We start from the raw sequence: 25,289 nt of genomic DNA on the forward strand, positions 1-25,289 counted from the left end.
TAAAAGCATTGTGTTGTGTGACAGATGTTGGGGAGAGAATTGACATTACGCAGGCACAGATGTTTGAGAGAATGATCTCTGCATAGATATACACCTCTTCTTCTGTCTCTCGCCTGCGCACACGCACACAATCCCACACCAGCAGCAGCCGCAGCAGCAGCCTGTCTCTCCTCACTGCCGCCCCCTCCTACTCCTCCTCCTCCTCTTCCTCCTCCACTGACCTACTTCCCGGCGCTGGGGATGAGGCGATGAGATAGTGGGCTGAATGAGAAGTGGCAGCAGTATTTCCCTTTATCCCTGCCTCCCTCCCTCACCTCCTTCATCTCTCTGTCTCTCTCTTTCTGCTCGGCTGCTCTCCAGACTCTTCAAACACAGAGCAGCCAGCAGGCTCCTCTCTCTGCTTCAGGGGTCTTGGTGTGTGTGTGAGTATGCAAATACTGCATGTGTGTATGTGCTTACATCTGAATCTTGAGTGGGTGTGTCTGAATATTGAAACGTGTGAACATGAGCACACACACGATGCAGCGTGTTTGTTGCAGTAGCATTTAAGAAGGGAATTTGTCAAAATGTGTGTTTTCATGCTTTTTACTGGCAGGCGTGTGTATGCAGCATGCATGTGTATGTGAAATTTTTGTCTGTCATGACAAGCAGTTTGCAGTGACAAATCCCTGTATACCTCTTCCTGCATCTCCCATTTTGACACACACAGATGCTTTTAATTAGCACTAGCCTATAGAGAACCACAGGCTCCCACTCTTTCAGTGATAGTTTCCTTTTCCTGTGACTTATAACGCAACCATACATACATCTGTTTCCCAGTGATGAGCTGGGAGAAGCGAGGAAGTCTGTGTGTGTGTCTGGGTGTGTGTGTGTGTGCAGTTTTCCATGTCACAAGCCTTGGATGTGTGACAACTCACTGACCGAAAAAAAACGACCAGGGAGGGAATGACAGAGAGAAAAGAGCAAGTATGAAAATGGAGAGCACAGCAGAAGTGGCATGCACAGAAGAATTAGAACAAATACTATTTAAAGAAATATGTTAGGGAATATTTAGGGAAAGTTGCCTATGTGCTTTTTTCTGTGAGTGAGATACCGTAAGAAGATAATATCGCCCTCATGTGTGTTGACAGACCACTGTGTATGATTCAATGGCATCCAGAGGTGAGTGTGTACAGATCACAACCATTTGAATCAACTCAGCCTTCCACTTACTGTGGCTGCAAAACTTGCAAAAAATGGCAGTGTTTAGTTTGTCCATTCTGGGCTACTGTGAAACATGGCGGTTCAACATGGCTGCCTCCATGGAAGAGGACCCGCTCCCACTGTTGATAAAAACTCACTCTAAGGCAGAGGGGTCAAACTTACGGGCCGTGGGCTGTAACCGGCCCACCAGAGGGTTCATTCCGGCCCACAGGATGTGTGAAAATTACAGAGAAGACAGAGCTGCGAACATAGCACAATGCTTTATTGAATTTTATTCACCGACAACTGTAACTCTCACTGTACATTTACTGCTGGACCTGATAATTTACTTCTCTGCTCTGCTGCCAGTCACCGCGCGCTCGCACACACACACACACACACACACACACACACACACACACACACACACACACACACACACACGTTACGCGGCTCTATTCCTCTTATAACACTCATTGGTCAAAATGACTTTGTCAAAAAGGAGACTAAACTTAGCAAACTAAACAGTGAGTAAACCTACTTAAAATGCTGCTTCAGACACTTTTGCTCTGTGAAAATGCATACTTACTGTGTCTAAGTATGCATTTTCACAGATGCACAGATGTGAAAATGTATGTAAATTTAAAATAATTTCTAGATCTTGACAAGTTGTGAAAATGCATACTTACTCTATGTAAGTATGCATTTTCACAGAGCTGTATTCTTCAGTGTGCAAAAGTGTCTGAAGCAGCATTTTACATGAAGTAGGTTTACTCACTATTTACTGAACAGTGTGCACTAATAGTCAGCAGCTTCAGTACAAAATAGTTTGGTTTGGTGGAACTCTATTGCTCATGCACTGCCACAACTTTCATGTATTTTTATGTATACATTTTATACATTTATAAGGATAGGTTAAGTAGAATAACTGAACCTTTCCTAATAGCTCCCACTTTAGTTTATATGCTGCAGTGAGTCAGTTCAGGTGGCCAGGATTACTGCACAGATGTGAAAATGTATGTAAATTTAAAATAATTTCTAGATCTTGACAAGTTGTTTTAATTATTATTAACTGTAAGAGAAAGTTACCCTGATATTATTGTTCAGTTCCAGGTATATGTTACTTAATGTCCTGTGGCTTTGTAGATCCACATCCACTGATCTTTAAATTATAATGCACATGTGTAAATGAAATTAATATAATATATTGTTGAAATTGCACCTATTTTCCATAAGAAAATTCAGGTTGTTCATAATGTTTTGTGAAAAGAAAGTTTATTTAATGTGATCATTTTCAGAATGTATTACTATTTCTTTGCAATAAAACAAAGAGAACAATTAGGGGTTGTTGCTATTTATAGGTAATTATGCCTTAATTTTACTGGTCCGGCCCACTTAAGGTCAAATTGGGTTGTATGTGGCCCCTGAACCAAAATGAGTTTGACACCCCTGCTCTAAGGTAACGAAAACACCACAAGTCTTATATTCAGGTGACTTGTACACTACATACAACATACATATGAATATATTTACGAATATATTATATGCCATTTCCACTTAGAGAACCTCCTAAATGGACCTTTAAATACTGAGCTAGAGTTGGTAGGCTGGTTAGCCTAGCCTAACCCAGCATAAAGACTGGAAGTGTGGCAAAAAGGCTTGCTTGGCTCCGTCCAATGTTAAAAATTATGAAAATATTCGTACTAATCTCTTCAGCGGTCTCATTTACAAGATTATTACATTAACATATGAACACCTTAAGGAGGAGGTACGTGTGCTATTGTATTATTTGCCAGATACGGCTGGTGAGCACAGGTTTTGGTGTTCAAAAACCAGTGTCCCAAACACGGAAGGCATGAGCACAGAGAAGGAAGGAGCAGAAGGGTAGAGTATGGGGAATGAAGCTGGTAGGAGGAGATGTGAGAAGTGGCAAGGAAAAATGACAGATGTTACTATCAGAGGGGGGTTGTTGGGGGGGAAATGTCACTCCATTCACCCTGAAAGGGAGGAATAATGGGAGATGACAGCGAATCAGAGAGAGAGGGAGGGAGACAGGGGTTAAATGAAAAGGTGGGAGATAAGAAGGGCTCTCAGGGCACATATGGCAGTGGACATGGTCAATTTGGATTATTTGTGTGTGACTCCAACATATGAAGAATAATAATGGTTACACATGCACGGTCTTCAGCGTTCGTGCTTCATTATATTCCCCCGTATACACAGTATATACTGTATTCCTGTGTGTATATACTGTATGTGTGTATTTGGATTCCTTGGCCTACTTTCCCCGGGCATGGGCTGGAAGACGGCCAGCAGAACTGGTGTTGAGTGAGGACTGGCCGCACGTGGGGCTCTGTGGGAGAGTGAAGATAGAAACCTACACACACAAACACACACACAGACACTGGACAGGAGGTTTAGGTTGTGTTTTTTGCTGAATGGCTTTAAAACCCCTGTAGAGCGGCCTCTTTTCCATTAGGCTCGGCCAGCTGTCCACAGCAACAATAACTTACTCACCACCATAAAGATTTGGCACCAGCTCATACTTTATCTTTATAGTAATAAAAACGATGAAAAGCTGTCACTGTTAATAGTTCGAGTCAGAGCCTTTTCAAGTGTAAGTGTATGGAAAAAAATCTCCATGATTTACCTCCCTGAAGTGCCCTTTTTTTTATTGTCATCTCACGGTTTTAAAGTGCTGTACTGTTTCCTTTTGTCCCACTGACTCAACACAATGAATACTCATCTGTGCCTATACAGTACTTCCATGCAGTTTTGGTCAGGATGGAAAGGACACTTAGCCAGTGCTACAGTTAATGTATCGTCTCAGCAACCTGTCGTGCACAATACCCCTTGCACATGTAACATAATGCAGTGTTGGCCTCTATGTGCCTCTAAATGGTTGGTTAGTTTGTTGTGTGTTTTATTGGAGAGATGTAGTAGGCTAGTTGTATTTTAAATCTTTTGTGGGAATTTGTTTTGGGAATAATGACATCACAAAAAATTGCACCCTTAAGATATACCACTAAAGCACAAACTGAAACTGAAAAAATGTGCATTGAAACAGTTTAAAGCCTAATGTTAGCTTTAGCTGAGAATGCATTTTTAAACATAACAAGGACTGTGGATTCTGAATGCAATCTCTTACATTAGAATCGGGTCAGACAGGGACCTCTTCACAGCTGGACAGAAGGAACAATTAGAGCAACCAAAACTGTTTCAATGCACATATGGAAATGTGAGTATTGTTGTAAGATGATCCTTTGAGGTTGTCTTGCTTTTTTTGTAATCTTCCGGCCCTGTCTTGTAGAGGGTCACAATGTTGTTTCAATGCCTTTGATACTGCGCAGGGAGGGATGTTCACTAATCAGATGTTTGGCGGTTTGAACCCTGGCTTCTCCTGCTGCATGTTGAAGTATCCTTGATCAAGATACTGAACGCCAATGTGCATCAGTGTATGAGTGGGCGTGAATGGGGGAATGTGGCGTGTAGTGTGGCTTTGAGTGGTTGGAAGACTATAAAGGCGCTACACAAGATGCTAACTCAACTGGTCGAGGCAGACAGCCACACACCTAGAGCCGGGGTCTGCTCGAGGATTCTGCCTGTTTAAAAAACAATGTTTTTCTTTGCCACTGCTTCCAAGTGCTTACTCATGGTGGGAACTGTTGGGCCTTTGTAAAAAATGATAGTGTGTATTTGAAAAGTGTCCTCAGATAACGTCTCCTATGTTTTAGTGCTATACAAAAAAAAAACTGAACTGAATTAACTGACACTTTTTCTGAGAGTGCATGGGAAAAATATAATGAAGATGCCATTTGTAATCTGCAGTGTTCACTGTACCCAAAGTGTACAAAGGCAACAGGGTACATACTGTACAGCAGTGGTTGTCAGCCTTTCTGGTGTCAGCAACCCCCAAATTGATGTATTTGATACGATGCTGTCTCAGGGATCCCTGTCTGATAACATTTAGTTATTCCATAACGGTCTGTACTGTAGATTGGCAGATTAACAGGGAAGAGTGTGAAACCTATGAACAGAATTCATTCTTATACAATCTCTTATTGGTCTAACCGCTAGTCAATTAAGTAAAAGTGAAATTTAAATATTTACCATTTTCCTGGTGATCCCCTGGGACCCTCTCAAGGACCCCATGTTTAGAACCACTGCTGTACACTATGCTCAGGGAATGTGAGAAACAGGGGCCTGCGGGCTTCCCTGAAGTCCTGCAGCAAGTTAATCCTGCCTTCACAGGGTGTTCAGGGATTGTCACCACAGCTATCATAACACACACACTGGTGCAGTATCAAATGTTCCTCACACACAGGCCCACATATACAAGATGCCACACATGCTATAATTGACATACAGCCCGCTGATGCAATGACTATGAAACAGTCCCTATATTTGAAGGTGATTACACAGAATCATTTAAGATACCATACTTGTCAGACCAGGCCAACTGATGGTTGCACAGGCATCTCATGTTCAACAAGCCAAAGAAAACTTTGGTTGCTTTTCATTTAAAATAGCCTTCAGTTTATTTGTAGCTGTGCACTGCTCTGCCTCTTCTGCCTTGAGAGGAATGGCAGAATCAAGGAGGCGGAAAAAGCAAATGAGCAAAAGACGAAAGGGCAAAATGGAAATGTGGTGTTTTCTCTTTTCATTTTTTCCCCTTTAAGCTCCTGTCGAGGGCCCAGCGCATTCATAAAGAATTTACCATCCGGCTATTTTTAGACGGCGCAGTGAGAACTCCTAGGCTGAACAAACGTGTGAGAGAGTGATGGTGGAGAGTCGTGCTCAGTCAAGATGTAGTAGATTGTGGCTCCTTGTGGAAATTCAAGTCATAAACTTTCACAGCCATATTAAACAGACTGGTGCAAAGCTCTACCCATTACTTAATCCTTGTTTAGTTATGTACCAATCTTAATACTTACATAACATTTGGGAGTGAAATAGAAGTATTTGCTTTTTAAATTCTGCGTTTGTTGGTCTTGCTTCTGCAGTTCTGTCCTTGATGGCAACTTCATGGATTTTTTAATTGTATTTCACACAAAAGGCTCCAAAATTGATTTCTTGGTCAAATATTTCTGCTGGATTTGCATGTCCGTGGTATTTGCATAACAGGCTTTGAGGTCCATTCATTCAAAATGCAGTAAACTCTTGCATAAAGAAGAGCTTTGGCAACTCTGTGAGCCGCTGTGGGTGTAAGCTCACATTGTGTAAGTAAGTATGTAGTTGATAGGACATAATTTGGTGTAAAGAGTGTATTATTCATACAGTCAAGACCACCCATATCCTTTTCGTGGCATTGAGGAAATGCTCCAGGGTGTCTCGGTCTATTCAGTCCCCTGCTCCTGTTGTAGTGGGTGTCATTCACTACTGTCCATTGAAAGAGCGAGGGCACTGCTGGGGCAGCTCTGGGTGCAAGTCTGCACAAACAACAGACACGCAGACATACACACTGCACAGGCACCATTGTACCTCACGGACAAGAGGTTTCTTTGTCGGGGCATAAGAGCAGAGGATGTCAAGACGGGGATATGATGGTGGCCCTTGCTGCCTCTGTGCCCTTTTGCCACGCAGCAAGAGCATCACCACCCTGGCACATGTTCATGTGGACACAGTGAATAAATAAGAATTAAGAAGATTTGGAAAGAGAATAGATGAAATGAATGGTTGTTAACAGACTTGGACCTGCTACTTTCTCCTTGTTGATGTTGGTCTTAGGCTCTCCTATCTAAGGCATTTCTGTGGTGTACTCTACAGGGAATGCTTCTTAATCAGTCTGTATTCTGAGCACTGTAATGTCTTCTTGCCTGGATTTTCTCATGGTGGAGTTAATACATTTCTTTAGGTGGCATTTGTTTCATTGTTTAGTTGTGGTGGCTGTTGCTGCTGCATCTTCCTGTATTTATTCCAATCTCGGGCTGCTGGAAACATACATTTCCTGCGCACTACAAATACATTTTTTCCAAGGAAACATTGACCAAACTGTTATTACATTATGACATTAAACATAATGTACTGAATTAAATGAAGTGAATGCCATTCTGATTTATACTGGGGAAATCAAAGATAGGCCAGGTTGTAACCTGTCCCCCTTTCTTCTCTCTCTTCTAGATCATGCCCCCTAGATAGCAGCTTCATCCTCCTATCCACTCCCCCTCCCTACCCCTAGCCCCTTCCTTTACCTTCCTGGTCCAGCACCATCACTGCCACCTGTGTCACCACAGCCACCATGCCCCCCAGGAAGAGGACGCGGCCGGGTCTAGGTTTTCTGTGCTGCTTTGGCAGCAGTGAACCCCCGGAGATCAACCTCAAGGACAGCGTGCCCCTGCAGCTGCTGGAGTTCAGCGCCCCCATGCCGCCCGCTGAGGAGCTGCATGCACGTTTCTCCGAACTAGTGGTGAGTAAAGGTTGAGCAATCTTAATGGCTGAGCAAGCTAGTTGAATGGTTTCTTAGACTGGCATCCAAAAAAAATGCAATCCCCCTCACTGAATTTAACCAGTTAGGCCTAGACTTGTGTCTGCCATTTAACACAGACCAATGTGGATTTGTGGTAAGGGAGTGTTGTATTAGTTTTAAGTTTAGATTCATCAACCTTCAGATCAACTGGGCATTTTGTTCACTGAATGCCACCGACCCAAGTGGTTTCATGGCCTACCCAACTAACTTGTGTTAGGGTTGATGGTCAAAAAATACTCAAATTGTGGCTTTATAGAAGACTAGCACATTCATGTATAATACTTCATGAGGAGAAGTGTCTCAAATGGTCTGTCAGACAACCTGTTTGTCCCTGCAGTCAGCGCAAGCCTGCCCAAGCTGAAGAGCCTCTCCATGGGCGCGTTAGAAATATTATTGGTATTGTTGGGAAACTGTTCAGGATCTCCATCTTCGACCCCGACTTCAGATATATCACTTCAGTGTTGGAGTTACAGAAAAAGCAAAGAAGTCACTCAAAGGCTCCTTTGATTTTTATCCTTTTATCCTTTTTCTTTTTATGCAGATAATTGAAGATCTTAAGTAATGCAAGTAACAACATAATTGTTTGATTAGTAACTGTAACATAATTACTGAATTTAGGGAATTTATTGAGCTTACTTTGTAATACGTTATATCCTACACTAACACTAAATGCCTGCTTGCGGTTGCAACTTTGACACAATTACTAAGTACATTTTTGCATGAATTTTGTGGGATCAGACCTTAGTGTGATAGTGTAGAAAAAGTAGCTGTATAACCTGCATATCTACCTGTTTCCATCCACTGAGCTTCAGCTTAATGAGCCTGTTCAACTTGTGAGTGAATGAAATGCAGTTCTGTGCTGCACCATACAGAAATACTGCCCATAAAGTGAGAAAGTAAAAGATATGAAGCTGGCTCAAAGCAATACTTTGGTACAATCCATAGAATGTCGTTTTTTCCTAATGCTGAGCAGTCCAATTATTTTCCATTTCCTTCCTTTGCATGTTGTTTGGTATCCCAACCAAACAAGATTAGGGACAGGAATTGGAAGGGATTGGATCTTGTGGAGGGTGTCTTGATGGTTGAATGACGCCACACCCCAACCCCACCACCAACCTCCCCCCTTTTCCACACATTCAGAAGCTCATCCTTTCCACTACACGCAACCCACGCAACAGTTCCTATCTCGTGCACAGATCACACTTGTTGGCAGAGGTTGTTGGACTGTACTGGTGCCAGACTGGCGAGGCTTTGTTGGCATGTGCCTCGGTATGGAGAGGGAAAAGGGCACAGCTGTCTACCGTGGGTTTCAGCCGCCACGCAAGCTGGTTCTAGCTTTGCTGGAAGAACGGGGCTTTGCTGTTTCTGCCTTCCCTGTTTGCTCAGTTCCTGTCTCTTGCTCTGTTTGGGACTCCATCTCAGCGCTTCTGTCATTCTCCCTCAACCTTAGATTTCCTTCTTCTTCTGCCTCCATCTCTCTCTCTCTCTCTCAACAATGTGCTCGGCAGCATGGCTACAGGACTGCTTCTGGCGCTGTCAAGCCTTAGTCTTGGGGATTGCTAAACTTCACCGCCTGCAGGATATATCACTCCTCCAACTGTCAAAGTCGATTCAGGGGATTAAGTGAAATTCCATTTGTGATAGGAAATTATTCACTGTTATCAAGGCATCTGTTTTCCCAGTGGTGATCCTTTCCCATTTCTCCAGCTAATTGACCTGATTTTACCCTCAATTTGCTGTCAAGACTCTTTTACAGTCACTGGTAATGCACAGGCCATTAAACCTCAGTAGCTACAGTATATTTATTGGGTTGATTAGGAGAAAATAAAAACTCAGCATAGACTGGAATGACCAAAAGCCCTTTGAGCTGTGTAGTAACCAAAAGTTTCTTCCAAAGGACCAATATGTTTTTATTTGATGCACTTGATGCCATGATGGCTTGAAAAAATGCATGAATCAGGCTTTTACATGGAGGAATGTTTGGAAAAGCAAACAAGACATGTATTGCTGGGATAAAAAATAAAAGCATGTCTGTCATATGGGAGCACTTAGCCAAATCACGGCAGCCCTCGTGATGGCAAGGACCGAATGACCCACAGCTTATTTTGGGGTAAATATCTGAGCTTGCGATGTAGCTGACACAGATGCATCCGCTGAAGAAGAAGAAGGAGCGGAGCAGACAGATCCCCGATTTTTCAAGTCTCTTGACTTTGCAGCTTTTCCGACCCAGGAGAGAAAGAGGATTTGGCTCTTTCTCGTTGGATCTGGGCCCTTCCACATGTTGTGAATAGATTATTCTTGAGATGGTTGTTGGACAGCTACATCTGATGGTGTCGTTCACAAGCTTAGATGTTTTGTCTGTTAGAGTCTGGTTCTACTTGTCTTTACTGCAGAATTCCAGCATTAAATGTAGCACTCAAAGGTTAAAGTTCAACTGTAATTTATTGCATTTTATATCAGCTACATCATACATATCTGTTCTGTAAATCACTTGTCCTGTGTTCTCCTTTGAGAGAAAAACAGAAACCAAAAGGGAGAAATTCACATTTTGTATTTTTTATGGTTTCATGATGTGTCCCCTAGTTTTGCATTAATTCAATAAAATACTGTTCCATCTATCCATCTGCATAGATGGAGACCTTATTTCAATATAGCCAAATAAATCTGGCATAAAGCAACAATTTGCATACAGCCAGCGTTCATAAGCAGAGCAGCTTTCTTGCTAAAGCCTCCTTCTTATTTAACTTGCATAAACGTACACCTAAGCTTGTTGAATGAGTGACCAAACAAACATCCACCGGGGAAAAGTGCTCTCCTAACGTCAGTTTGTGGGCTAGCTGCTCAGCTGCAGCACAACAGCATGGAAAAGTACCTGCAAATACAACATGGGTCCGGCTAGATGCTGCTAGGGTCTGTATACTTTCTCTGCCGATGACGAGTAACCTAAAGCACAAGTTTGTATTCTTTGTCTCCCTTTCCCTACAGTGTACAGCTAAAATACATGGGGCGTGGATGCAACACATCACGTAGGCAGGGTGGAGTGGGTTTTCTTACCTGCTACACTGCCTCTTTGGCTTTGTAGCATGTGGTAGAGTGCCAGCTTCACAGTGTGCATATTGAGTTATGCCAAGGGATAATGCAGTACGTTATGCAGGGTTTGGAAGTTTAGGCTATATTAACTGCCATTGAATTAATTAACTGGATCATTTTAACTACAGGATCATGAATATACATTGATTTTACTGATTTATTTTAATGTGAAATGTAAAACACCCACACGGTTGTACTGCTGGGTCGCATTGCCTCTGGGGTAGTTATTTCATTTTTAAACAGTTCGAAGTAGTTTTTACCTGTTGGCTGCGTAGACGTATTTATGGGAAAAAGAGGACCATAAAAAATAGAGAAGAGCAGCATGACGCCTGTGTGGGTGCACTTGGCTTCCGTGGTCAGTGAGTAGCTTCACTTGATTATAATGGATGAGCCCTGCTGCTACATCTGTGCCCCATGTACTTTGGCTGTAAAGCCAACACTGGCAGTCTGCCAGCTTGTGTCAATCATACACAGACATCAACACGCCCCTCTAGCAAACAAAAAAACTATGAACGATACATTTAAAACACACGATGACTTAGTTTTTACTACAAAAAGGGGTGACTAAATGTGCTTTCAGTTGGACTATAAAACCTCACGCTAGAATGTTTAAAAAGGGAAAGTGATGTTCCAGTTATGATCACTCAACGCGTGACAGTTTGATTCATGTCTGCTTTGATTGGATGACCAATGCACAAACTGCTTCTACCTAACGATGGTCATCTGGCCAAGCCATCGGTCCCCCACATCTGTTTAACTGATCCTGCAGCCGACATGCTGAAACATTTGACCAGTCGTCCAAAAATCTGTACAACCAGACCTCAAGCAGTCACTCAGTCTGGACACAATGCTTGTAACGCTGACACAGAGAGCCGATGTAGGGAGGCTGTGCTCCAGAGGAAGAAATAAAGAAAAATAGAGAAAAACATAACATAGTGTGTTTCCATGGCAACGGGAGATGGGGATTATTGTTATGAAAGCCATCCCTGAGGAGGAGAATGAGACTCAATGGAGCCTCCAGAGTGGGAGCGACAGATCTGGGCCAAACGGAGGAGTAAACCACCTCCACGTGTCTTAACGTCCGTAATGGGGTCTTCCACTGTGTCTAGAGACTGCACAGTGCACACTCAGCTTACACTGTTAGTGGAAGAAAAGACTTTAGCTGATTTGTCTCAAAACTATCGCATGAAAAATGACTGGCCGGAAAATCCTTAACTGTAACTTGTCTATTTTACCATGGTTGTTGCTTGGAATATTGAATGGAATACGTGGTATGATATGTCTGTCCCTTGTGCTTTTATGAAAGATCACCTGGCTTGGATGATAGAAGTGGAATAGAGTAAACAGACATATTACTATGGTGATGAACTGGGTACCTCTCAGCCATTTTCACCACCCAAAGACACACCAGCAAGTTCTGGTATCTCAGAGCCACACTTTCCACCTCTGCTGTCAGCTCACTAGACATTGGAAGAGTTTTTAAATGGATAACCTTAAAGCAACCTCTACCAACTTTTCATGAAAAATGTAAGAGTATAGAATAAGTAATGTAGCAAAAGAGATGACTTATTGTCCTTGGGGTGTAGCTTGCAAACCTAATATTGCAGAATAAGCATGTGTGGGATTCATCCTTGGTTCCCTTGTGTAAACACTTTCACTCCTCTGCCAGAACTCCTCCAAGTCTGCCATAAACCCATTCGAAAGACCCCTTTGCCAATAATGACCTTGACAAACCCACGCAAATGAACCTGGAAGCAATCGCCACTGATTTGGACACAATGAACAAAGACCACATCAGAGGAGCTAATGGATCGCATCAATTAAACTACGTATTTGCAGCTGGCCGCAGAATTTCCTGATAGCAAATGTGCTGCAGTTCAGGTTTTTGGGTCTGGGTGCATTTTAAACAGTTTCTTTCCACCAGCATTTCAAAGCTTGCACGCATAGATGATATATAGGCCATATGTGAAATTTGGCTGTCCTTCAACAGTCACAGCTTTATTTTTGTTTATCAACGCAATTCCCTGCTAATAAGACTTTATCATCAAATGTGAAATTGCTCTCATATTTAGGTAATTGAGAATGGGCCCAGCTCAATCATGTACTTGGGTACAACGCTCACTGGTGGCCATTTGGTGAGCCGAAATGCAATTTCTGCTTCTTCAAAAAGAAACCAAAGTGTGAGGTTGTTTGGGGACAGCTAAACTGCCGTTTACAAGTTTTCAGCTGATGGCAATGAGCACATTGCGTTAACTGTGGAAAGGTCGGCATGTGGTTGCAATGTGTCAACACATTTGCAAGGGCCTGAACCCAACTACACAGTGCCACTGAACCACTGCAGACTAAAATGTTTGAAAAAGAGAAAAATAAACACAAGACAAAATGCAATAGACTTGGAGGTACTTGGAGTAGAGAATCTGCTTTGGAATAGGATCCAGAGGCTCTCTTTAGATTGTAGTTGTGAAGAAAGATGATTCAGCATCTGTATGGCATTACTCCTTTTGCATAGGGTGCAAATGAATACTCTCCCCAACTAATAAGTAAAACCGGTTCTCTAACTGTCTTTCACCCATCTGCAATGAGTTTTGTGTTGAGACGAGAGAGGATATAATGTACAGTATATCTGGCCAAATTGGCGCAACTGAATCAGGTCTACTAGGCCAACATCTGGCAAGTACAGTACTGGCAGACATCAGATTAGTGTGTGTTCTCTCTGCCTTTCTCTCTGCCCTCTTTTTCTATTTGCTTTGTCTGTCTGTCTCTATGTGGGAGCCTCATTCTTTCTTTCTTTCTCTGTCTCGTAATTTGGGACAGTTTTAATCCAAGCTCTCTGGGCAGTGGTTCAGCTGTCCAGTGTCAGGAGCGTCCTCTCCATGTGACTCCCAATCACTGTTTTTAGCAGCACGTAAATTCTGTTCTCAAAGCAGCGATGGTAAAATTAGCCTTTCTCATTTGAAACCTCAACTTGTGTTTCCAGGCAAACTGGACATAAATCCTCTCCTAATGTTCCCTCCAGTGTGACTTTCGAGCCGGACGCAAATCAAAAATGCGTTGCATAACAAGAGAATGGAAATGTTCTCCGCCCTCTGAGCCACTGGGAGTTTCATTCGCAGTGTACGCCTCGGGATGCACCATCTTTCCTTTCTGTTATCCTCCCTCCTTTCCTTGCGTTGGTCTAACTGGCTTCCTATTTCTAATGCTCTCTTCCTACCTCTGTTGTAAAGCCAACTCTTGCTGTCCTGAGCCAACCTTATCATGGAAGTGGTCAAGCCTTGTTTGGACAAGGGGAGAGGCAGTACGCTACTGATTGACTCATCAAAGACAGGATACTATGACTCCTCTGAATGTTGCAAAGTGGCGTGAGCCCAGTGTGTTGGTGTGATGTGATGAATTGTCAAGGGACATAAAGCGCTAAAATCCATTGTCACCATATCTTAGGTATAAGAGGTTGATCTTTGACCTTTTCCTGGTTGTGGTAAATGATTCAGAGCCAGACTTTGCCTTGTGCGAAGAATTCCAGGACTAGCCAGGCCTGAGTGTGCACACACCCACAACACACACAAACTCTCTGAATCTCGTTTGGGTCAATAATGGCAGCTACAGCTTCCTGTGGGTCCCCTGGAGGCCTCATATGACTTCCTGCCATCTTGCCTGTCTTTCCTCTGCCTTCCTGTCTCGCCCAGAGACTGCTGCAGGATATATATATATACAGTGTATGTCTGTGCGTGTGAGTGTGTGAGTGTGTGTCAGTGCTACGCCAGCCAGTACAGTAAGACTTCACATGAGGTAAAGACATTCATATCCACCCTGGAAATGCCACTCCATAGGCGCACATGTATGTGAAAGGATGTCATTCTTGGCCCACACACATTTCCCATTTAGATGGAGCCTCACACATTCTCAATCAGTTGTCACAGAGACACACCCACTCCCACTCCTGTCCCACTCACTTACACCTACTTACTCACTGACCCCTCATTCTTCCTGTATATTTTGTTTCTCCCAAATGTCTGTTAGTTTGCCTTGCTTCCGTCTTTATCGTAACGTGCACACGCGCAGAAGACTTCACCCTCACACTTTTTCACCTCTCCACTCTGCATTGTACCCCCTACCTCCACCCCTGTGGTCCAGCTCTGTCTCAATGCACTTAACCTGGACTGGACATATAGTCTAAACAGCAGTAGTGGGTATTTAGGTTTTCCCACACTGCTCTGACTTTACTCCCATGTTTCATTGCAACTCATCCCTCTCCCTTCCTTTTACACTCTTTCCATATGGTGTAGATAAATATTTTAAATCTCCCACAGACATGTTGTAGCATCTGATTCCTGTTATGTCACACAAATTAATTTATATAGGCCATGATTGGTGGCAAATGTGCTAAGATATCTTCATGATCATATCCCTGGGGGTTGTTACAATACATCATGCATTTGTGTTCACTTTTGTTTCAAAGATCTACGTGTGATTCGTACTCTGAAATGTTGCATTAAGAGGAATCGTTGACCATTTTGGGAAGTGCACTTGCTTTACTTGCTACAATTTTGTCATTGTATCTCATTTGCGTAGGGGCTAAACAGCTCTCCCTTCTCTTCAGCACGACAGCTAACCATTACTGACAGACTCAGAGGCTAGCAACAGCCCTGACAATGACGCACTGATTGATACATATAGACAAATCAGTGTGGAATTCAGACACGTGGTTCATTGTTTATCTTTTTATATTGGGTTAGGGGTGGGACACGTCTGTGTAAGCCCTGAAAACAAGTACAGTATTATAATTGTTGGTGACAACTGGGACAATTTATAATTTATTATTATTTTGTTTTATTTCTTGGGACTTGGTACACCCAGCCTAAAACGGTGACAATGCCGGACAAACCAGTATGTTGGTCACTGTAACTTAAGATAGATATTGATTTTCTCATCTCATATTAACAAAGACAGTAAACGAAGTGTACTTCCTAAAATGTTGAACTATTCCATTGAGTAAAGTCCATTGATGGTGGATACAGTTTAGAGTGCAAATGCGATAATAACTGTTTGAGCCTCAGATGCAAAATTATATTTGACTTAGCATTTAATCACTGAATGATGACATTCAAATTCATTCCAAATGTGTTGTGTGCAAATTTGTTTTAGAAAAGTTGGAAGGAGTTTTAATTTGCTCTCTAAGCTCTATCTCTCTCTCTCCACTGTATCTTCTGTATTCTCTCAGTACAGTCTTGAAACAGGAAATTGAATGACTGAGCAGGTCAGTCAGTCTGCAGCGGACATGACAGGCAATCTCACACCTTTTTTTAATTTGTAACATTATTCGATCTGGAAGAAATATGAAAAGAAGAGGTTCAGAGGCCTTAGGTATGTATTTTTCCCCCTCTCGAGCTGCAGGTGTAACAATATTAGCTTTGGTTTATGTGAATTCCCCACTGGAGCATGCTGGCGAAGGAGGGTGGGGGCACATCAAGAGAAGGTTTTACACAGCAAAAGTGGAAAGTGGTTCAGTTTTGTTTTGGAAGATTGAGCGAATGGGATGAGTGGGTGTTTTTTGGGTGTTGCTGTGGTCATGACGAGACGCAATGGGATGTTGATGTGGTATTTGATGGCATGGGGGTTTGGAGGTGGAAGAAAACGGTGGGATATTGCATAACTGGAAAGTGAAGAGTCCTCTGGATGGCATGACATTAACTTTCCTCCCAATGTCCTTGTCCTCGACTTCATGTCATTTCTCTCATTCAAATAGAGACTTCTTCTTCTTCTTCTTTTCTTCTTCTTACCTGACAAAAAATACACATAGCCCTTAGCCCACCTTGTTCCTTTCCTGTTATGTAATATGTAATATTTATAAATGTAATTCTTGAAAAAATCTTACCTGAGGTAGCTTAGCTGCTCTCCTAAACCATTGAACCAATGTGTCTCAGACACATAAACCCTGATTTTCATTGCTGACGTATATCCTGCTCTCATATAACTCCCCTCCATATAAGACCTTAAATTGAGAGGCCTGGGGAGTAGCGGGGGGGGGATAGAGAGACCAAGATGGAGCATAGAGATCAGCTGCTGGGCTCAGCTCCCATCTGGTTCAAATCCAGGGGTCTCATTCTCACTGATTTCCCCACCGGCTCCCAGCATCGGCTCCTCCAAACAGAACAGCAGCAGCTTGGACAGCAGGGCTTTGACCCCGCGACCAGGCGACAGGCCAGAGACTGGCTGGCTTCTCGGCCTCGGTTTCTAAGCCGGGGGATGTGGAGAGAGGATTGTGGTCCAACCCGAAGCTGAGATCTGTAAAGATTGAAGGACAGAGACTCAGAGGTTTAGCTACCACAAGATGGCTAGTTTTCTTCTTAACACTCAAGAGCGCACAGGGTCACGAGAAACTTGCATTTATTGTCGCTGGTAATGTAGACCCTGGATGATCAGCTCTGTGTGTGAGTCACAATTAATCACCGAATTCATGCTGCTGGGATGAAAAACACTTTGACCAAAAAATTCTAAAGCTTCTTTGTGGTTTCTATCTGTATTAGACCCCCTTGAAGTTCACACCCTTAACATTTTTCCTTTTTTTGCCAAAGCCACAATAATGCTGCTGCTGGTTATCCCATGAAAGGACTGGGTGAGAGATGATGTCATTCCTCATAGTGTCGGAAGCTTGGAATGCGGGCCACCTCAGCCCGCCCCGTCCAGCTGAATGGATGAAAACAAACCCTGTGAATCTACTGGCCAGCTTTAAGGGGCCCCACCTCTGGCACCGGTAGCCATCTTCACTCTGGGGGGCCCAGGAGGCCCCGGCACTTCTGGCTGACGTCATGGTAGCAAAAACCATTATGATGAGATTAGTTTGAGCTTGAGTACAAAGCCCTTGCGCTATAGCATCTCATCCTCTCTTAGAAAAATAAGAAGGAAGAAAGAGAAAGGGGGCTACGTGGTTCTGGAAATGGCTAGCTTTCTGTCTCCTCTCCCCTCCATCCTGATCTATCTCTCTTTTCCAAGACTTTAGTTTTCCTCCCTGGCACACAGGGACTCATTTCCTGGTCTCATATGCATTTCAAAAGGTGCAGGAGGCTCCTTGTACCAAGCTGAAGAATTGAGCAAAGCAGCAGGATGAATATTAAAACACTCCTCTGTAGTCTGCAGAGACCAGTTCTCAGTCAGACGGGGGGAAGGTTGGGCAATCAAATATCAAAGTGTAATCTCTGACTGACTGCTAAAATATTTTCCTCTACTATCCCTGGCACAAAATAGGGATAACAAAACAACAGGGATTGTGTCCTGAGGGATGGGGTGATTATAGTCATGTTTCTCCTTGTCATTACCCTAAACGCTGCTTTGCTGTTGTGTTTCCTTGTCATGATGTGCTATTATCTTAATCTAATATCAAATTCAGTTGAATATTTTGTGCAAAGAACCCGATGTGTGGATAAATCAGCCTCTCTTCTTGTTGCAGGATGAACTGGACCTGACGGATAAGAACAGGGAGGCCATGTTCGCTCTGCCCGATGAGAAGAAATGGCAGATCTACTGCAGCAAGAAGAAGGTGAGTTGGTCTCTGCCTCTACTGTACTCTACAACAGCTTCAATGTCTGGCTGGCCCTCAGCTGACTGGCTGCCTGAACCCACAGTTTAGAGCTAAACTGTCAGCAATGAATGTTATTGAAGGGCAGCTATTTACCAGAACCCATTCAGACTTCCCGGCTTCTCATTCCTGCACTGACGTAAGCACATGCACATATAAAGCCAGCTACATATTGCACAATGTCTTTAACAGGCAGTAGTACATGCGGTATTGTACGTGCACACACAGAGCACACAAATGCACCCTCAGACCCCTGTTTAAAGACGCTCAATCTCCAAATCTCCCTCCCCACGTTGGAGCAAGCAATTTCCTTGTGCTGCCTAAGAATTGTCAACATACCATGGAAGCACTAGAACATTCTGGTTAGCCCTCTCTTTCACCCCTTTCCCCTCGCCAAAACATCTCTCGTACTCTTCGGCGAGTCTCAAATATCCACCAGGAAATGACATTGTGTTTGGAGAAAAAAGGGGAATTCGGCCCCCCTCTCTCACTCAATAGCAAATTGAATAAATAGTCATAAACCCTCCCCTGTGTCTCTTTGCTAATTTGTTTTTTGGCTGAGGGTTTAGTGCTAGAAGCAAGGACGAGGATCGGACCCCTCCTTTCTCTTTCCAAGGCATGCAGGCTCAGCTTAGCTGATATGATAGGCTCTGACAGCCTTTCTAAAAAGGAGTAAACACACACCGCTTTGTGTGTGTTCTCACGCGTGTGTGTGCACCTGCATGTGTAAAAGTTTGTACTTGTATTCATGCCAGTATTGAGTTACTAGGAAAAAGAAGAGCAGTGGAATTGTGGCGTATTTAGAGGGATGTCAAGGCGAGGATGGAAGCTGGAGCACCACTCCAGTTTACAATGTAATGCAATACTGGTAAAAATAATACAATAGGAGGATATAACCTTTCTTCTAATGCATTATGATAACCATAGGACTTGCAGTGTACTATGCCCTTTGAATACATTGCATAGTATTAAAGAGGATTGTATTATTGGCAGAATGTGCATTTGCACATGTGAACCCACATAAAAGGTGCAAGTGCAGTAATACTCCAGTATCAGTTATTGGATATCTCGCTGAAGCAACCACAGACGTTTATGAGAAGCCTTTGTACTGTAGCAGAAGGTAGTGGAAACAAACTTTTGGCAACAGCCTGGGTGTATTGGAACCAAAATGGTTTGCAGTGAGTGCCTAAGCCGGGTTCAGAGGTAGGATATATTAGTTTGTCGTTCCTCCCCCATCGCTCCCAGTCAGAAATTATTTCCTCTGTGAGGCTAAGGTGAAAAAAAACAGCCCTGTGTCCAGGCCAGGAAACGGAGAGCAAAACCGGGGTAACAGTGCACAGCGGAAAGCTGGAGGAAAAACCAAACAAACCCCTCATTCATGGATGGAGGCGGCGTAATGGAGAATGAGGAAAAAAAACAACTGGCGTGCAATATTGGATAATAACCTGCATGTCTGTGTGTGAATATGCAGGCAGGAAGGCATGAATCCTGTCCCCACGTGCATACACCCACGCAGACATGAACAACTATATACGTAAGAAAATGCACACTTTCAGGTTATTCAGACATAACACACTCACACATACACAACACACAGTGGTGCCCTGTGTTTCTAAGAATTACAGCATGACAGTGATTTGAATGGAGAGCAGAGGACAGCAGAATTTCCCTCAGCCGTTCCTGTCAGCGACAAACACTGGTTCCCTTGTTTCCTCCGGCCAAGCGACGGCTCCAGTTGTTGTGGTTAGATAACACTTGGAAGGAGACGCTGAGGGCACGACAAAGGGACAAACTAACTTTGTTCACCTGCAAAACAAACTGGCCGACACATTTACCCCAAACCACTTGAGCGTAGCCAGTTCTAATTCTCCGCTGTCCAGTAAAAACCACATATTCCAAATGTAATGATTTTTATGTTTTCACATAAACTGAGGGACTAAATGTTTTTTTGTGGGTTGAGAAAATTCACCTACTTCTCAGGCTAATAAAATCACAGAAAACAGTTGACATTTCATACAGAGTTTTCACTAGAACTGCAAAGACGTGTTCAGTTGGTCCCACCAAAAATGGCTTCTTCTCTGCATCTTCGAATAAGCCAAGAAAGTGTTAAAGCTCCATAATTCCATCTTTAGCCATTATGGGGCCGAAGGACTTGAGAAGAAAACGAGGTGACAGACACACGACCCAGTATTCTTAGAAAAATTTGTTATGGCTAATGAGTTAGGTAACAATTATTGTCCAACTGAAGTTGGGTTTTTTTCCCACCTAATGAATGTAAGTCCAATCAATGTCCCCCCACATTTTAGCACTGGTTTGGGCTTCCTGAAGTCCTGAAGGAAATATATGCTTTTTATGCTTTCTAATTGTAGACTTTCTTTGCTGGCTAAATGCTTTTTGCTTTTTTCTACTTTTTGTTTCTGTGCAGGTAGGGTACAGTGGTTTTATCAGAGCCTGGTTGGCTGCTGCTGGAAACAGGGTTGATGAGCAGTGAGACAGACTCATACATTAAATGTTCCTGCTCTGTCATAACAATGAGCTGAAAGAGGCTAACTGCTGAGTTAGTTAAGAATTCTCTGTAGTCAGTTGTCACTATATGAGTCCTTTTCACATTACACAGAATTTGACCCAAATAAATTGTAAAAATATTGATTAATGGAACTCTAATATTGACGTTCTATACCTACAGAACATATGAGTTGAATGCTCATAAGCCTAAATGACTAAAATTAACAAAAACTAAAGCTCTGCTTTGAAGGTTCAGTGTGCAAGATTTAGGGGGTCCTATTTACCGAGTCTCGCAGAAATGAAATATAATATGCACAACTATGTTTTCGTTAGTCACCGGAACTCACTGCCATGTTTTCTACTGTAGCCCAGAGCAGACAAACCGAATACTTGCTCTAGATACAGCACATTTATTGCACATTTCGCTGCCACTGTATTTTTTTCCTGCATGCTTCCATGGGGAGGGTGAGACGAGGGGGTTACAATCAGGAACTAAAACCTGTATATACCAATAAAACCTACACATTAGTCCTTTAATTGCTTATTGTACCCCCTAACTCAAAAATAGCAGTCTTTGTTTATCAGACACTGTTCCTCTTCCAGTGTCTAGCTAATACCAGTCAGTAGTGATGTAAGAGAATTAGCGTAAATATGGTCTTAATGTACCATAACTAACTCAAATATCTTGTCGGGGCCTTCAGGCTTTACATAAGCCAACCATATCTGCACCTCTGATCTCAGCCACCCAGTCAGAGCCAAGGGTGTTGTGTGTCTTATCTACGTGTGTGTGTGCGAGAAAGACTGGACTTCATTCTAGGCAAGCGTGAGAATGAACGGACGGCTTGTATACACATTTTGTGCACAAATGAAACAGAGACGGCACAAATAAATCTCTGTATGAGTGTACTGCATTCCTGCCTGTGTGTGTGTGTGTGTGTGTGTGTGTGTGTGTGTGTGTGTGTGTGTGTGTGTGTGTGTGTGTGTGTGTGTGTGTGTGTGTGTGTGTGTGTGTGTGTGTGTGTGTGTGTGTGTGTGTGTGTGTGTGTGTGTGTGTGTGTGTGTGTGTACACTTGTTTGCAAGCATGACTCGCGTCCAGCAGCCCCCAGGTAGAGAACACGATGTAACATCTAATAGCTCCTCATAATCGCTCAGTGCTGGGAGCCAAACAGGGTCTCCTGACTCCCATTAGTAGCGCTGCTCTGACACACACACGCGCACACACACACACACACACACACACACACACACACACAGTGTTTTCAGCACACAATATGGGCCTTTTATCAGTCAAAACACTGAGAAAACTAGCACTGATTCATTATCTTCTGTCCTGAATTTCACTAAAAAGGGAAATTTCTGTATAATATCACTTTTGCTGTCCAAGATCATCCAACTATGTATCTTCATATCAGATATATCATATCAGCTGTGAATGGAATGCCATCAACATGCCCAACACATTACCCCTAACATGAAAGCAGCTTTAATAAGAAATGATTAGCCATGTGTTCTTTATCCCCATCACTTGAACTAATGTGACCCCAGGCAAAGATCTGAGCATGACCATGTGCTGAAACGTGTGTAATGTTAGCTACCTGTAACAGACGGCAAGCGTTACATAATCTTCCAGAATTCAATATCCTGTCCATTTCCTGCCTCTCTAGGTGAGACTTTATATCCTGGCTTCCATAGATAAATATTCCCCGCGGAGAGATTGGCTCTTTGGAATGTCGGACAATCCCCCTTGTTGCGCAAACGGGAAGATATTGTGGTGACAGCTGGAGCAGAAAGTATGGAAAAAATATTGAGATATATATACTTAAATGACAGCTAATGCGTTCCAATGTATTGCTGTATTGAAGTGCTATTGTAATTACAGGATAGCCCATGTGCTACTTGCTTTACTAGACTATACAGGGGTTACAATGTAAAGAATTTGGTGTAGGCACATTTCGGTGCCGCTGGGCCTTTTTGTTTCGGGGCAAATCAAACACCAAATTCAACTCCTTTTTTTTATTTCTACCACATGCTAGTAACAAGCCCTTTTTACTTTTTAAAATGTATTTTGCAGTTCCCTCCATTGATCATGAAGTGGTATAATATGGTATTTCATTCAGTGCTGTGCTGCTTGTCGGTGCTGTCATGGTTTTGGATGGCTCATAAGAGCCCCCACATTGCAGCCAGGGTCCCCCTGGGCCTCTCTGAGCACATGGGAAACAGAGTGTAAGGCGACTGACGAGCGCTCCGATTGCCAGAGAAACTGGAGACCTCATGGAAACATGTTAGCATGTCATTGACAGCCAGTGTATAGGTTCTGGCCCAGTCTGGGACCCAGAACAGGCTGCCAATGCCTTGGACAGCATGAAAGTGAAAATATGCTGCTGTCTGATCTTTGTTGTGCAGAACACACTAATATGGGTGTGCAACAGGGTCAACAGGGACCTGGAATCAGCACAGCAGCTTGTAGCATGGTATTATTTCTTCTATTTCTTCTATCTCCAAAGTGAGTGTACGTTTTAGAGTTAAGCAAACAGTAGCAACCTCCCATGACACTTACTTACTGTGGCCAATTGAGTATTTGGACTTTCTATCCCCTGTTGCTCCTGAAACCTGGACTTGAAATGTATATGTCTGTAGGTTTCTTACCCTCTGTGAGCTCAATTATCATTGTCAGTGAAACCTTTTAGGGGGTTTGAAATCTTTAAGACAGCAGGGGAGCTGAAATATGTAATTTCATCTATTCTTTCAACAGGTGCCTCTGCAAATGTAGTAGCCTGCCAAACACACAGTGAAATATTCTTGAACTCTGGCTTCAGTCAGGTATTTGGGCCTTCAGAGAAACAATATATCCCTCAACAGATGGTTGTAACAAGAGGAACACCTTACAGAAATATACCTGATACACTGCTGGGGATTCCTGTTCTCCTTTGCTGCAATTCGGATTGTAAATCATATTTAATGTCACTAGACATGAGGAATGTACAGTGTAGTGTAAGTGTGTAATTGCTGTAATAGAACGAAGGGTTTGACCTGAAACTGTCGCAGCAGAGCACGCGACTGGAATGTTTTCACCCAGAATAGGGACCATACGCAGAGGAGCACCCAGTATATAGAATGTGCATTCACTCCAAACACAAACTCTCTCTCCATTTATATCAAAAGCCTGCTGTTTGCACTTTTCATTTGTAACCGGCTCCACTTTTTGGAGTCTGGCTTCTTATCACAAAATTTTAATACCAGTCATCAACTGTGATTAACTCCCAAAATGGTTTGATCAAGAAAGCAGCACACGAGAACAGACTTACCATCACTTCACCCTTGTAGAAATTCCATTAAAAGGGCAAATATTCAGGAAGTGTATGCACTGATACGACAAGGACCCCCAAAACAAACCTCATGTTGTAATCATTTCATTTGTCCCAAAACAAGACGAAAATTACAGTACTTTACTCCGCCTCGTGAAACTGCCAGAGTAAATGTTGCATTGGACTGGACATGTTTTTGAGGGCGTGGCGGCGGTTGTAATTCAGCTGACGGGCCAGAGAGAGGCAGTTAAGTTGTTAATCTCAGCGTCAGGATCTGTCTGGCATCGCGTCCCGGGCTTTTCAGCAGTATAGTGGAAACGACAGCCAGCTTGAAAACACAAGCTGAGCAGTACAGTGAGTTCTATTGTTTTTGTTTTTAGTTTAGCTCTTTAGCTCAAGCTCAAATGCTGGCACCGGGGCTGGAGATCAGAAACAGAGGACTGAAATCCACATTGGTCAACCTTTATACTCTTTCCCAAAGAGCTGTAGTGGAGCTTCTTGAGTGTTTATGATGCATAAATCAGTGGATTTGCTGTTTCTGCAGCTCGTTTTTATGTCCAGATTTGAAGTTTATTGAATGACTGAAGATAATAAGAGGTTGGGGACAATCCATTGAGGCTGGTCCCAGAAGGGAGTTTGTCTGGCTTAATCAGCGAAGAAGGTCATTTGCTTTTAACGATGTAGTGCCACCGTGCAAATATTGAAGCAACATTTTAGAAATGAAGGGATGGGGTGGCATCAAATATTGATTTTCCATACTGAGAAGGAACACAGAGAATTTATGAGCTCTAGCTGCAGCATGAATGCCCTTGTAGGAAATTAAATTGTTATGTTTAATTGACAATCTCAGAAAATGATCTGTTGGGGGAGCATTATTATAATAACTTTTATACTGTAACATGCTTATTATTCTATGCAGATGTGCTGCCATGGAATGTTTTCTTTCTTTTATTTTGCTCTTAATTTCAGTTGATGGCCCTGTTTTTCACCACATTTATAGAAAAAAGAGGTATTTTTAAGAACTTCCTCTTTCTGATTCTGAATCAAAGGTTACATTTTTGACATATGTTGAGATTTAAAACACACTTAAAGCATTGGCAAAGAATTTCCCTAACTCGTGTCCTACAAAACGATCCAATTTTGCATTAATGTGGCATACTGTAAGTT

The 25,289-nt window shown here is 42.9% G+C and overlaps 1 protein-coding gene across 3 annotated transcripts in view; it reads left to right on the top strand.

Moving 5' to 3' along the window:
• The window catches only part of daam2 (dishevelled associated activator of morphogenesis 2), a 99,269-nt gene that overhangs the window by 28,846 nt on the left and 45,134 nt on the right, over nt 1–25,289 (top strand). For all 3 annotated transcript variants that reach the window (XM_051393135.1, XM_051393148.1, XM_051393141.1), the window contains exons 2-3: nt 7,303–7,588; nt 18,183–18,272. In XM_051393135.1, coding sequence (XP_051249095.1) covers nt 7,421–7,588; nt 18,183–18,272 — 258 coding nt within the window. In that variant the 5' untranslated portion in view covers nt 7,303–7,420. The remainder of the gene's footprint in view (nt 1–7,302; nt 7,589–18,182; nt 18,273–25,289) is intronic.

Source organism: Dicentrarchus labrax, unplaced genomic scaffold (assembly GCF_905237075.1).
Source record: "Dicentrarchus labrax unplaced genomic scaffold, dlabrax2021, whole genome shotgun sequence".
Classification (NCBI taxonomy): Eukaryota; Metazoa; Chordata; class Actinopteri; family Moronidae; genus Dicentrarchus; species Dicentrarchus labrax.